The sequence below is a fragment of the Cardiocondyla obscurior genome, linkage group LG24 (genome assembly GCF_019399895.1).
Source record: "Cardiocondyla obscurior isolate alpha-2009 linkage group LG24, Cobs3.1, whole genome shotgun sequence".
Lineage (NCBI taxonomy): Eukaryota > Metazoa > Arthropoda > Insecta > Hymenoptera > Formicidae > Cardiocondyla > Cardiocondyla obscurior.
Window position 1 is genome coordinate 2,297,698 of NC_091887.1, and position 12,377 is coordinate 2,310,074.

Sequence of the window (12,377 nt, forward strand, 5' to 3'; positions counted from 1 at the left end):
TATTGAAATTAAAGAAAGCCGCTTAACATGCGTGTAATAAGTTGGAACACTTTTTGTTTCTTTAAATGTAATTTTGTAATAGAATTTGATATTTCGAAAGTGTTATTTAAGCGAAATTCTTGGTCTGTTTAGGTGAAGATACGAAAAAGTTGACGGACGTACTATCGTCGCCGGTATCAGCGAAGAAGTTAACCGTAACCGGTTTGTCGGTCGTTTACGTCGGGAGTGTCATAAAAAATAATCAGTCGAGAGGTTTTGTTACGCGAATTTTATAAACGGGGAGAGTCGTGCAGCGACGCGCGGAAAGACTTTGAACAATAATCAGTATCTCGGGAGTGTAATTAATTCGGGTGCGGTTTTCGCGAGTGTTGCGTACGTCGAAGGAGGATGCGACTCAACATCCTGGACAACTCGAGAAAGGAAGCGGCGTACGAGAGGCATCAGGCTTTGGTGGAGCAACTGTAAGGTGAGCACTATTTATATTTCTTTCTATCAAATATTTTTAATTATCAAAATTTTCTATTAAGTAAGTAAGTCAATTAAAATATTTATTCGCTGTTGATATTATTTTGTCGTTTTGATAACAATTAGAAGTAAGAAAGAGTTTGATTAGCAGAGAACAAAATTTTTAATTAAAATAAAATTTAATTTCTTTAGAAATATTTATTGAATAAATAGAATAACGTTTCTTAATTAAATTAAATTTTTTAAAAATTGAATTTTTAATTTAAAGACTAAGATGCGTGAATATTTTTTTTTCTTTAAATAGTGGATATTATTCTGAACATCTCTTTAATTAAAATTCTACATTTGTGTGTTACAGGATCGTCCTGGTTGCGTATCTCCACCACTGCGCATCAAATCGGTGAGTCGAAAAAAAAATTCTTTTACAATGTCTATTAATTTCAGGTTAGATTTTATTCCCAAAATTTTACTCTCTTAATTAATAGTGATTAATTAAACGAACGGGCAGAAAAACAGATTCTGCTTACTAACGCGTTAGAACACATAAGCACTGACATTCTTTTCTTCGAAATATATCGGCTACATGTAAAGTAAGATACGTAGGACCAAGTACTGGCGCCGGGTAGCCACGAAATCCGAAACCAAACGCTCTACACAATGAGTTCTCCGTTTATAATGGGCCAATTGAGTAGGAAATAAAGTAGGAAAGCTTACGGTTAAAAAATATCCGTAATATAATCACGGTTATAAAATAATATTTTTTTAATTCTATTAAAGAATTTAATAATAAACTTATTATTTTTAAATGAAGGAAATATATTATTATTCTAATTTTATTTAAGGAAGTATTTTATTTGTAAGGTAAAAAATAATATATACATATATTTTTTATTATATATTTTTTTTATTTTACATTATTTATTGCTGACGATTTTATACACTTTTGACAATACTTTGTACAAAACTTTACAAAGGTTCTTAATTCTAATCAACGACGTGCATTGAATTCAAAATTATGAACTTAATCGTATTATTAATATTAACTTACGAAAAATGGCTTGCGGGTAAAACAATATTCTTTGGCTTAAGGTATGAACACTGATTGCTACAAAAAGAAACAAACTCTATATATGTACAACAACTACGAACAAGTACTATATACAAAAAATAATTTTACCGTTTTTTTTTTCTTTTTTTTTTTACACCGAAGAATTATTTTCTCTTGCAGGCTGCGGTTTCTCTCTCTCTCTTTCTATTTTTTTAAGACTAAACAATCTCTTTATATGTATTATAATGAAAAATATTATTTTATAACCGAAATTATATTCTTTCGTGATAATTTAGAATTCTTTGTAATTATTCTACGTACGAAAATGTTCGAAAGGCAGGCGCATCAATCGTTAAATCGCGGGTGGGCCAACACTTTCTTTCCAACGTAAAAAATATAATGTCAGGCGCAAAAAGGAACGATCGTTTCGAGCGATATTTCGTGAAATATCGCGGATATGTTTTGACAGTGGTGTCTCCGGTGTATTTTATTGCATCTGGTTGGTCGGTGATTCTTGCTTCAATTCGAGGGCCCACATGTGCTGTGGCCAGCCCGTTCGTCCTTTGCTCTTAGTCGGTTCTTCGTGGCCGAGATTCGAGACTGACTGCAAACACGATTCATTCTGCGAATAGGAAATAAAAATATCCGATGACTTATGTCCCTTATTAAAAGTTAATCTCGTCTCCGTCGCTAATTTAACTGTCGACTTTGAAACATAGAATTCTTTTATTTTTTAAATTCTTTTATTTCATCTTTAATTTAACGTTCGTTGTAAGAAAATCAGATATGGAAATGGTAGTTTAATAATTGTGAAAATAAATTTATCTGAGAGGCAATGGGCACCGATTATCGACCACGAGTGAAAATTTATTGACCTTTATTGAAGGGAGAAAATTCGATGTGGGCGGCAAACGATCGTAGAAAATGAAGAAAACCGCAAAATACAGGGTTTGAGAAAATCAAATTGTTTTCGAGGTTCAAGATTAAAATAGGCTTGAACGGTAAATCGAATCAAGTTTCCTTTGGTTCTTTGTAATAGCGCTTCTGCTAAGTTCTCTGAAGGCAATGACCTCTCGATGGAAATCCAAATATCCGTTATTAAAATAAAGTAGTTAGGAATTTTTTTTTCTTTTTTCTTTTTTCTACGTTATTCGATTTTGTATTACACGGAGGTTTTATAGTATAATAAGATTTATATATGACTATACAAATATAATTTATTATTAAATATAATAATTTTCGAAGTACTACGACGATATTCCTAAAAGCATTAATTTTCTCAGGCTGATATATAACAAATGCAATTATAGAGACGAATGTTTACGTTGAAGCGACGCTTACAAAAACGTTCTGAAAGATTTAGGAAACTTTAGAGGCAGAATAATTCATTCTGAAGAACTTCTAAGCCCGCGACTGAAAGCCGAACACGGCCTCGAGTATGCTCTCGAAATTCTTTATGATTTTTGAAAAAAAAAAAAGAATGAGAAACAAATGTTAGATAAACAAAACTTATTAATTTCCATTTCATTAATACATCTATCTAATAAGAACTTCGAGTTATCATTATCAATCGCAGAAATTTGCGCTTTACACTTTTTTTAAAATAAAATTATTAATTTAGCAAATTATCGAAACATAACTTTTTATCAATTTACGTCGTTTTCTCATTTAAAAATTAATAATTAGCAATCGAGCTATTTTTACCTGATTAGGCTGAGTCGTTTTGTTCCTCCTGCCGTTCGAGAGAATTTCCGCGCGAAAAGTCTGCGGTTCCTCGCCCTCGTCGCTTTCCAATACCGCCATCAGATATCCAATGTAAGACGCGGCCAGTCTTAGTGTCTTAATTTTTGATAATTTCGTATCCGAGGGGACGTTAGGAATGCACTCCCTCAAGTCAGAGAAAGCGTTGTTGATGCTTTGCGTTCTTCTTCTTTCCTTTTTATTCGCGGTGTTTCGCCTCTTTGGTCTCGGTGCCACGCCACCCTCGCGCACGCCCTGATGAAGGTGCTGCTGGAGGGTGCCGCCGACGACGTGCTGGCTAAGTTGAACGCTCGCGAATTCGTGCTCGCGCCGTTGGGTGGGTTGGTGGTGATGGTGATGATGCGGATGATGGTGGTGGTGATGAGGCGACATTTCTTGCTGCCCTTGGGAGTACGGCAAGGTGGCGTAATGCTGGCTGGCTGTAGGGTGCACGTACTGCTGCAGAGGTGAATAGCTAGGCTCTTGCACCCCGATCTCTTCGATGAGCGGCGGTGTCGATGCGGTGGGACTCCCAGCCCCCGAGCTACCCCCCGAAATACCGGAATCCGCGCCACCCCAATACGTAGATTGACTGTCGGCGTCGGGGACCGAGCCGAGTGGCCCTGTTGCAAAAATCACGCTTTGATTCTTAGATAAATCTTGAGAAAAGAAAGTCATTTAATAACCAAACTCGAAGGAAAGAATTTGATTTTAATTTGGAATTTATTTACAATTATGTATCTTACGTTTTTCTTTTTAAACAAATATAGTATTGTCTTAGTTTCATTTTTTTTTTTTTTATGGTTTTGCATTTGTTGAACTTTTATAATTGTTTTTATATAATCTTGCGTGAAGTAAGTAATTAGAGATATTTTTTTTTTTCGAAAAAAGAAAAAGAAAGAATTAATATAGATAATTAAACTAGGTGTTGTAACGTTAAGCAATCATACGTAAGATATATCAGAATAGAACGTCGTTTAAATAAAAATAGATATTCTTGTTAAATGTTTATTCATTTATTTCTTGCATTTTACAATTAATTATGCTTGAATTATATTTGAATTTCCTCGGTGCCGTGTTATTTGATTTACTATCACTGTCGTCATCAATCTGTCGTAATGATAGGTATTACCTGATCGTGAATTAATAACGAACTAATAATAAAACGAACGAAAATAACGTCAATCTCTGCGCAAACCGGAAAAGTGAGTTCTACCTTTATGGAATTTTTCCACGTTTGAACTTACGTAAATAGATTATCTTACGTTAGACTAAACACATTAGAAATAAAAAAAAGAACAAAAAAAAACAATACGAAATAATTAAATATATAAAATAATATGATTAAAAGAACGATGATATTTTATCATCGCATCCAAATAACATTCTAATTTTGGCTTACGCGTAATTAATTAAATTATCAGTAATTTGAACTGCTCTCGCACTTAAGACGTTTACGGTTCTCTGTTCTCAAATTTTTTTTAATTTTTTTATACGCGGCAAGTTTGGTGCGGTGTGCTTTTGAATTGATTTTGGGCTTTTATTTTAGAGTAATTAGGCTTGTTAAAAGTATAATGCGTGGATAAACTCACCGTAGGGAAGCTGAGTGACATAATTATATGGTTGATGCCATTGAGGATAATAATCTGTTTGAGCCTCGTAACCGCCGAGCATGTTGCCTGATATATTATCACTAATTGACGATGTCTTAATTTGTGTCACAGCTCGTACTAATTTTCACAAAACGTTCACTTTCGTGTTTTCACGTAAAAACTCCGATGCCGACCGATTTTACGTATTCCGTCCTCTAATACTTTTGAAATATCTCTTCCACCTTTATTGAAGTTATTTCTTTAAAATTCTTTTTCTTTTCCTACTCCTTATATCTCGTTATATTTTCCAAGCGTCTGAAGCCCTCGCTCTCAAAACTCGCTCGAACAAGATGAGACTTATTTCTTGTCGCAGGTGCAATTTTTTTCTTTCCCTTTTATTTCGATCAAGGCTTTCTCTCTCACTCGAATCCCGCGAGATAAAACCTAACGTCGATGCAGGTGACGAATTTCTTTTCTCATCCTCGCTCGTCGATCTTCGCCGGTGAGTTCCTGCTCGCGGAGCGTTTCTTGAACTCGCGAGCCTCTGGGCGTTAAGGGGAGCTTTCGTCCACGTCGAGGCCGAAGCTCGTACGTTTGCCTTTCGCTTGACAGCGATGCAGCTTCGAATGTGCAGTCAAAGGGACAACTGAAGGAGACCGAGTTCGGCGCGGTACCGGATTTGCTTTCGCCCCCCTTGCCGCTACGCGGTAGTTCCCGGTTGCGTTCGGTCTCTTCGCCGTCGGTGGTAGTAGCCGCGGAGTACGGGTGGGTGTACCCGTGGAGAGTCGTCGTGATCAGGGACCCCGTCAAAACGGGCGGAGCTCGGCATGGTCTACGCCCCAGTGAGGAACCTGGGATTCAATTAGTAAATTGAGGGAGCTGAGGAGCCTCGCCGTCGACGGACGGCGAAGTGGGGTATGATTTAGGGTATGACGTCCGCAGCCTCCGCAGGCCGCCGATACGAACACGATCCGCGATGCATCGCCATCGTCGCCGCGCTTCGTTCTTTTTGCCAATCCGGCCGCTTCGGCTCCTCGTGATTCAGTGACATTAGCCGGGAGATATCGGCGCGATGCTGCGTCGCGCGAATTAAATAAAGACGCGAGATGAAGGGAGAGAGGAAATTATTCCCCCGGGTGTCTTCCAGCTCGATAGCGGCGGTATCTCACGATTTTAAACATTCCCGCATCTCGATACTTTTTTTTTTTTTTTTTTTCCCCCGGCGAGGAACGTTTGGTAGCACGTTGACGTTTTGTAATTAGCGTATCTCGTTTATTTAATTTTATAAATTGCAGAAGTTAATTTAATTTTTTCATTTGTAAGGTATTGGACGAAAAAGTGTTTCGCGCTTTGGAAAGAAATATTCGATTTTTTTTTTATTATTTGATTTTATTTTATTTTTTATTTTATTATAATAGATATTTGCATTTCTTTTTTTTTTTAACAACCTGCAAGAGATGCGCCATTATTTGTACGATACATACAAAAGTCATTTAAAACGGGCGATTAAAAAAGCGAGCGCATTATTCGTGATAAGAACGAGCGTGTCTGGTTTTATTTTCGAGAGAAACCAGACGCCAATGTGTAATAGCCGCATAATTATTTCTAATCATTCGGTCGTAATATAAATGTGCCAAACGTTTCCGTCGTTAAATCATAGTAAAACAACAAATATTAATTGATCCAAAAGATTTTTTTCCTTTCTATAATATATTTTCAATTCGAAAGTTGTATCTTCTCTGATATCTCCTTATCTCATAAATATAATTGAGAACGTCGATCTATGTCTCGTTCATTACAATTAAGGATCATCGGACCAAAAGGATTATTATTATTTTTTCGAAGAACTTCGTCATTCTTTTTCCGGCATTCCTCTGCAGTCGATAATCCTTACTCTTCCGTTTTTTTTTCTTTTTTTTTTTCCTCGGTCTCTCGTGGCAGATATCGGTGAAAGTGATTGGTCGAGTGGTCGGCTGCCAGTTCGTCGGCAAATGCCATAGAAGCTTCTTGACAGAGTCGATGGTAGTGGTTTACTGTCAAAAGGAAAATGCCGCGATTAAAGAAGCACTTATAGGACGACTAATTTTCCTCTTTGACGCCACTTTTACCGCGAGATAGGCGTTTTCAGGGAGCGATGATTATCCGCTAGCGTTCGGACTGATTGCAAAGTCGTTTTTGGCACTCAATCTCGAAAAGGACAATTTTTTTTTAATTAAAATCTTACGTTAAATTATTATAATATATTTATCGCAATGATTTTCGCGAAGTAACATTTGTGAGAGCGCCTTTAGTTTCAAAATTTAATTATCATTAATGCAGTCGGCAAAATCGAACGCAAGGATAATGCTAACGTATCCCAAATTTTCTCTCCTTTTACCGCGAGATAGGCGTTTTCAGAGAGCGATGATTATCCGCTAGCGTTTGGACTGATTGCAAAGTCATTTTTGGCACTCAATCTCGAAAAGGACAATTTTTTTTTAATTAAAATCTTACGTTAAATTATTATAATATATTTATCGCAATGATTTTCTCGAAGTAACATTTGTGAGAGCGCCTTTAGTCTCGAAATTTAATTATCATTAATGCAGTCGGCAAAATCGAACGCAAGGATAATGCTAACGTATCCCAAATTTTCTCCCCTCTCGGAAGTTCCTTTTGGCCAACAGGCAGCCCTTTCCCGATGGTTGGGCGGGTTTGGACCAACCAGGGAACCTAGTGGTACTCGATGCGAGATGTGCGCAGGACTTGGTAGCTGGAAGGTAGGAAGGAACAAGTAGAGGGATAACGTGCGATAATAAGGGTCTTCTTTACGTCTGGCAGCTTCTCGCGGTATCTATTAAGTAATAATCGTGATAGCGGAGATGAGAAGTGCGTGGGGATCTGGCGTGTAGGGCGAATCGCTTCATCTTGCGCAAGCTCGCCTCCCTTTTCACCCTTGACTTCCGGCGTTAGTCCGTCGCCCGTTTCGTTTTAAACATTGTCAGTTCGGAGTAGCGGATCGATAATAAAATTCATTTCAATCCATGAAGGAATTCCGCTGAAAGAAAAATTTCTATACGCGAGTTCGTTATCGAAGAATTTATTTTCTATTCTCTCTAATTTAAAAATGTATTTTTAAAATTAGAAATTGTGCTCGCCAGTTTTTTTTTTTTTCTTTTTCAAGGTTTTTTTTTTTTTTTATTAATTAAGTAATTAAGTAATCGTATTGGAATATAAGTATAAAAGCGCACAGCTCTATCTGGTATAATTACATAATTGATTTGGAAGTGGCTTTCGTGCGCGACGCCACGGGCGCAAAAACATAAGGGTGATCCACCCTCGGTTATATCTGTTACTTGACTCCATCGGGGGTATAAGGGCGACGGGGTGCGGGAATACGGCAGTTGACGCCGGTCTCGCTTTTGCGATGGTGGGACGCAATCCAGAACACCTTCTAATCGCCTCTAATCGCTTCCACCCCGCGCTGTGGGAAACCGCAGGACACCCAGTATGACTCGTGAATGCATCCGAGCCCTTTTTGGCCCGGCCGGTGAACACTCGAAGTTTCATTTCAAAAGATACGCGGCCAAATCAAACGCCGGGTCCCTTTCAAACGATTCTCGAAAGAACTTCTGTCTATTTTCGTTATTTATTAATAATTAAAAAGCGTAATCTCGTAACCGTGAAAATATTCAACGGCATTTCTCGCAAACTGAAAAGAAAAGTTTAAGAAATGATCGATATCGTTAAGTTTGATTTTAATTAATATCGTAATTGATTTATATAATTTTTTTTATTTATTTAATTTTTTTTTTGTATGGTATTTTACAAAGTACGTAACGTGTGTACATATATCGCGGCGAAACACATCAGAATGTTGTTTAGAAAAAGAATACACAAAGGACGCGTGCCGGTCTCGTGGCGCAGGAATTTCCGGGCCGTGCATTGAATGTCGACACGTTCACTAATTATTATTTCCGTCGTTAAGTAGGCCATTTTTTTTTTTTTTTTCGGAAAAGAGCGGCATCGCGTAAACAAGGAGGTAAACCACGGTGTTCTGCGCTGTATCGTTGCACAGCTACCAGAATTTATTTATTTTTCCATCGATGACACATGGTTCCTCTTTTCGTTTATCCCTCTTTTCTTTTTTCTTTTTTTCCTCTTAGCGTCGCACCTCACGTCGAATCATCGAAATTCTTCGTATTTCGCAAGAAACGATAAAAAACCGACTAAACAAAAATTCGCTTATAAATTACTTAAATATTCGACGTGTATTAATTACCATATAATTTCAAATTGATAAATCACGAATAATCTGAAATTTGAAGTATTTAAATCTTTATAATTCAAACTCACGTTTGTCGCGCGACAAAATTTCATAACTGCTCGAAGAGTTCTCTAATTTTTTTATTTGTACGAAGACGATCTGTAAATAAAGCAGTTGATTTCAGTAGAATTTAGTTTCCTCGAGTACAAGTCGGCTTGAAAGGTTACGAAAGAGTTCCGAGCCGGACTTCCCTCGACTCTAAAAGATCTCAATATGAATCGATTAGAAAATTAAGGGATCGAAATAGTAAATCGACCATTGAGGTTTCCGCGATGAGGAAAAAAAGAAAAAGAGGAGACGGAAAAGAGGCACGGGGGCGATGAAGCGGGGGCGGATAGAAAACGAGGGAGAAAGAGGGAGCGAGAGGAAAAGAGAAATTCAGAGGGGCCATGTGGCGTTTCACGAGATATCAAATCATACTACATGTACGCCATGCCGCCCCCTAAATATAGTTTATTGCGTTACCGAGTATTAATGGCGCTTCTATAGAAACGACAAAGACAGCCCCCCCTGAAACGCGAATGTAACTCTTCCGAGTCGGAAAACCGAAAATAGTAATCGTTGCCTATTAATTAAATCGAAGCCAAAACGTTATTTCGTGAGGAAATTAAATTACATCGGCTTGTTTAGTTTTCACGCTTAGATGAGTATTTTTTTTTTTTTTATATAAATTTGTGCGATTGAATACTAGTTTTATATATAAATTAGTGCGATTGAACACCTCCTGTGTGGTCCACCACCGGCAATCGGTGTCTATCTAATTTTCCAAACGAAAACTGTATAAAGAGGAATCTCTTGTTCACCTACTTGATATTTTCCCTGATGTTTAGCCTTTTCGAGAAATGGGAACGGAAGGCGGACGTTGTTTCCTCCTGGAATATCATAATTATCGACGATTTCGGCTCGTGATGTGACCATAGATTTTTTTTTTTTTTCTTTTAGACAGAGTTCGAAGTCTTGTTCGGGAAGAAAGTTCCAAACGTATTTAGATAATTATTCCTTTCTCGTCTAATAAAAGTGTCTCTGCAGCAAGGAAGTACCGAAGTTTTCGACAAAATTGAAGAAATTTAAATCGTTCTTTAATTAATATTAATATGAAAATAATATGAAAATTCAGAGAGCTTTGATAGTTGGTTGAGAAATTTTATTTTATAAAAAATACACGGTGCGCGGGACATTTTTTTTTTTTCTTCTACTTTCGGAACTTGTGTTCCGGTAAAACGTTACCGCCGGAAAATATAAGCACGCCCGCATCGTACACGTGTTCCTTGTATATCATAAGCCACCGTTGGGCTCGTTAAAGCGAGCTAGTTTCTTCTCAAATTTGCTTACTATATCCTGTCACGAGTTTCATTCATACCTAAGATGTACTTCAAAAGACGTTCCGAGCGCGGCTTCCAAAATTTATCTCGTACATCGGGATATTTTTAAATGCAATTCGCTAACGTGGGCCGCGAATCGGAGCGTTTCGGGACTTTTTACTTCGCCGCGAAGCTCGTGGATAGAATTCGCCGAACTTTTACGAGTGTAATTTCAATCTTCGGTATCTGAAGCGCGTCAGTCTCGGATTTTAAGTGTCAGCGAGGTTCGCCTCTTTCGAGGATCTCCCGATAAAAGATCCGTTTCACGAGTGTCGTAATTAGCGCCGAAACGAACTGAAAATAACGCCCGGTCGGTGCCGCGAAATGAAGCCAAGTCGGAACTCCTCTCTCGTGAACTTAAGTGGCTTTATCTGTCCTTTTCCCAGACTGGTGCTGCTTGCATTCGCAAAAAAGCAATTCTTGTCACGACTCGTTTATCATCGACACATCGTCGGAGGTTTGAAATAAAGAACAAAAAACAGGAAAAAAAAAAAAAAGAAAAAGAACAACCGCGTACTGTCAGCGTGAATTTACCGCGAAATAAACGATATACAATAACGAGAGCGAATGTGACGGAACTAAATTTAACGATTATCTCCCATCGGGTTACGCGGAACAATTGTTTATAATTTCGACGTCTTAAAAATAACGAGGACAGCGCTGATCGAAGAAGACACGGCGATTACCCCTCAATGAAGAAATACTCAGTTACGCCCTCGTTTCGTATTACTCGAGATCGCAGTACTAGTGGGCGTCGATCATTCCGTATCCCTTACATGTAACCCGACACCTATATTTTTCTACCGACCAATACGCGATGTCTTTTTTTGGCCGAATTTTTATTCGTTTTTGTACTCAGCTTCGCGCTGTTTACGACTCATTAGGGAAAAAAAAACATTTTTATTCATTAAACGTGGTGAGAAATTTCTTTTCCTCCGGCGAATCTTATCTCGTTGCATCTCTCGACATGTTAACTCGGCGTTTTAAATATCGTTTACGTGCCCTGGCTGTCTAAATTGTATTTCTGCCTACTCGAGTCTATTTGCTTTCGCGTGCTGTAATTAGAAATGAGAAATCGCTCCCTTGCATTAAGGAAGATACCGGCGAAGCGTGATGTATCGTTCCCCGCAGCGAGACCAGGGTTCTCCTTGGCGCCAATGGCGTATCGTCTTTGCCGAATCTCTCGCTCTTCGGCCCACCGTGTTTACGATTTACGAGTTCCTTCGAACGAGGAGGAAGCGAGGACAATCGTTGATGTAGCTAGCCGCAAAGCCTCGGCCCTCACATGCAACTACTTGAGTGTCTTTTTGTAGGCGCCTCTCTTCGTATTTCACGCTGGCACCAAGTGCCGATTCCTTTCCCTTGCGACAGTCCGCGCTGCCACAACAATCTGAAATCTTGCCTAGCATCGAAATTTAATAATTCTTATCGTTACCTTCTCACCTACTTGCTTAACGAAAATTTTATACAAAATTAATTTCATATAAAATCTCATGTTCCGAAATAAATAAATGTCTTTTAATCGTAATAAAAAAAAAGAAAAAGAAAATGTTAATTCGCGATTTAATTTGCCAAAATGGTGTTTGCTCGCAAGATTATTCTCCGCGTCGACGTACGAAAGTCTCGCGAAGCTCGGCGATCGAAAATCTTCTCCACGTGCGTGCCAGATATCCTTTCCTAGGATACGTTCTCCTTTGCATCTTGCGCCGCGTGCCGAGAAAAAACATTCGGGATTAGGATAGGAGACCGAGGCTTTTCTCGGCTCCATTGTCCTAGCGCCTCCGGTTACATTTTATTGCATGGCGCGATGGACAGCGCGCGACGCGCGCCCTGCTCGACGTCGTTCGCCGAAAAGGAACATCCTT

At 38.5% G+C, this 12,377-nt stretch overlaps 1 protein-coding gene across 1 annotated transcript; it reads right to left on the reverse strand.

Moving 5' to 3' along the window:
* Positions 1-1,334: 1,334 nt before the first annotated feature.
* Positions 1,335-6,027, reverse strand: Hand (heart- and neural crest derivatives-expressed protein). The gene is made up of 3 exons (XM_070671984.1): positions 4,846-6,027; positions 3,218-3,876; positions 1,335-2,135 (listed from the first exon to the last, which is right to left on the reverse strand). Exons 1-3 carry the CDS (start codon positions 4,925-4,927, stop codon positions 2,001-2,003), a joined length of 876 nt encoding a protein of 291 aa, XP_070528085.1. The 5' UTR covers positions 4,928-6,027; the 3' UTR covers positions 1,335-2,000.
* Between the last annotated feature and the right edge of the window lie 6,350 nt (positions 6,028-12,377).

Bases quoted from the DNA above. Each gene is read 5' to 3' on its own strand.
- Hand (XM_070671984.1), bottom strand. From the start codon at position 4,927: ATGCTCGGCGGTTACGAGGCTCAAACAGATTATTATCCTCAATGGCAT. The intron at 3,877-4,845 runs GTGAGTTTATCC...TTTTTGCAACAG, and splicing joins TGTCACTCAGCTTCCCTACG to GGCCACTCGGCTCGGTCCCC. The intron at 2,136-3,217 runs GTAAAAATAGCT...TCCTATTCGCAG, and splicing joins AAACGACTCAGCCTAATCAG to AATGAATCGTGTTTGCAGTC.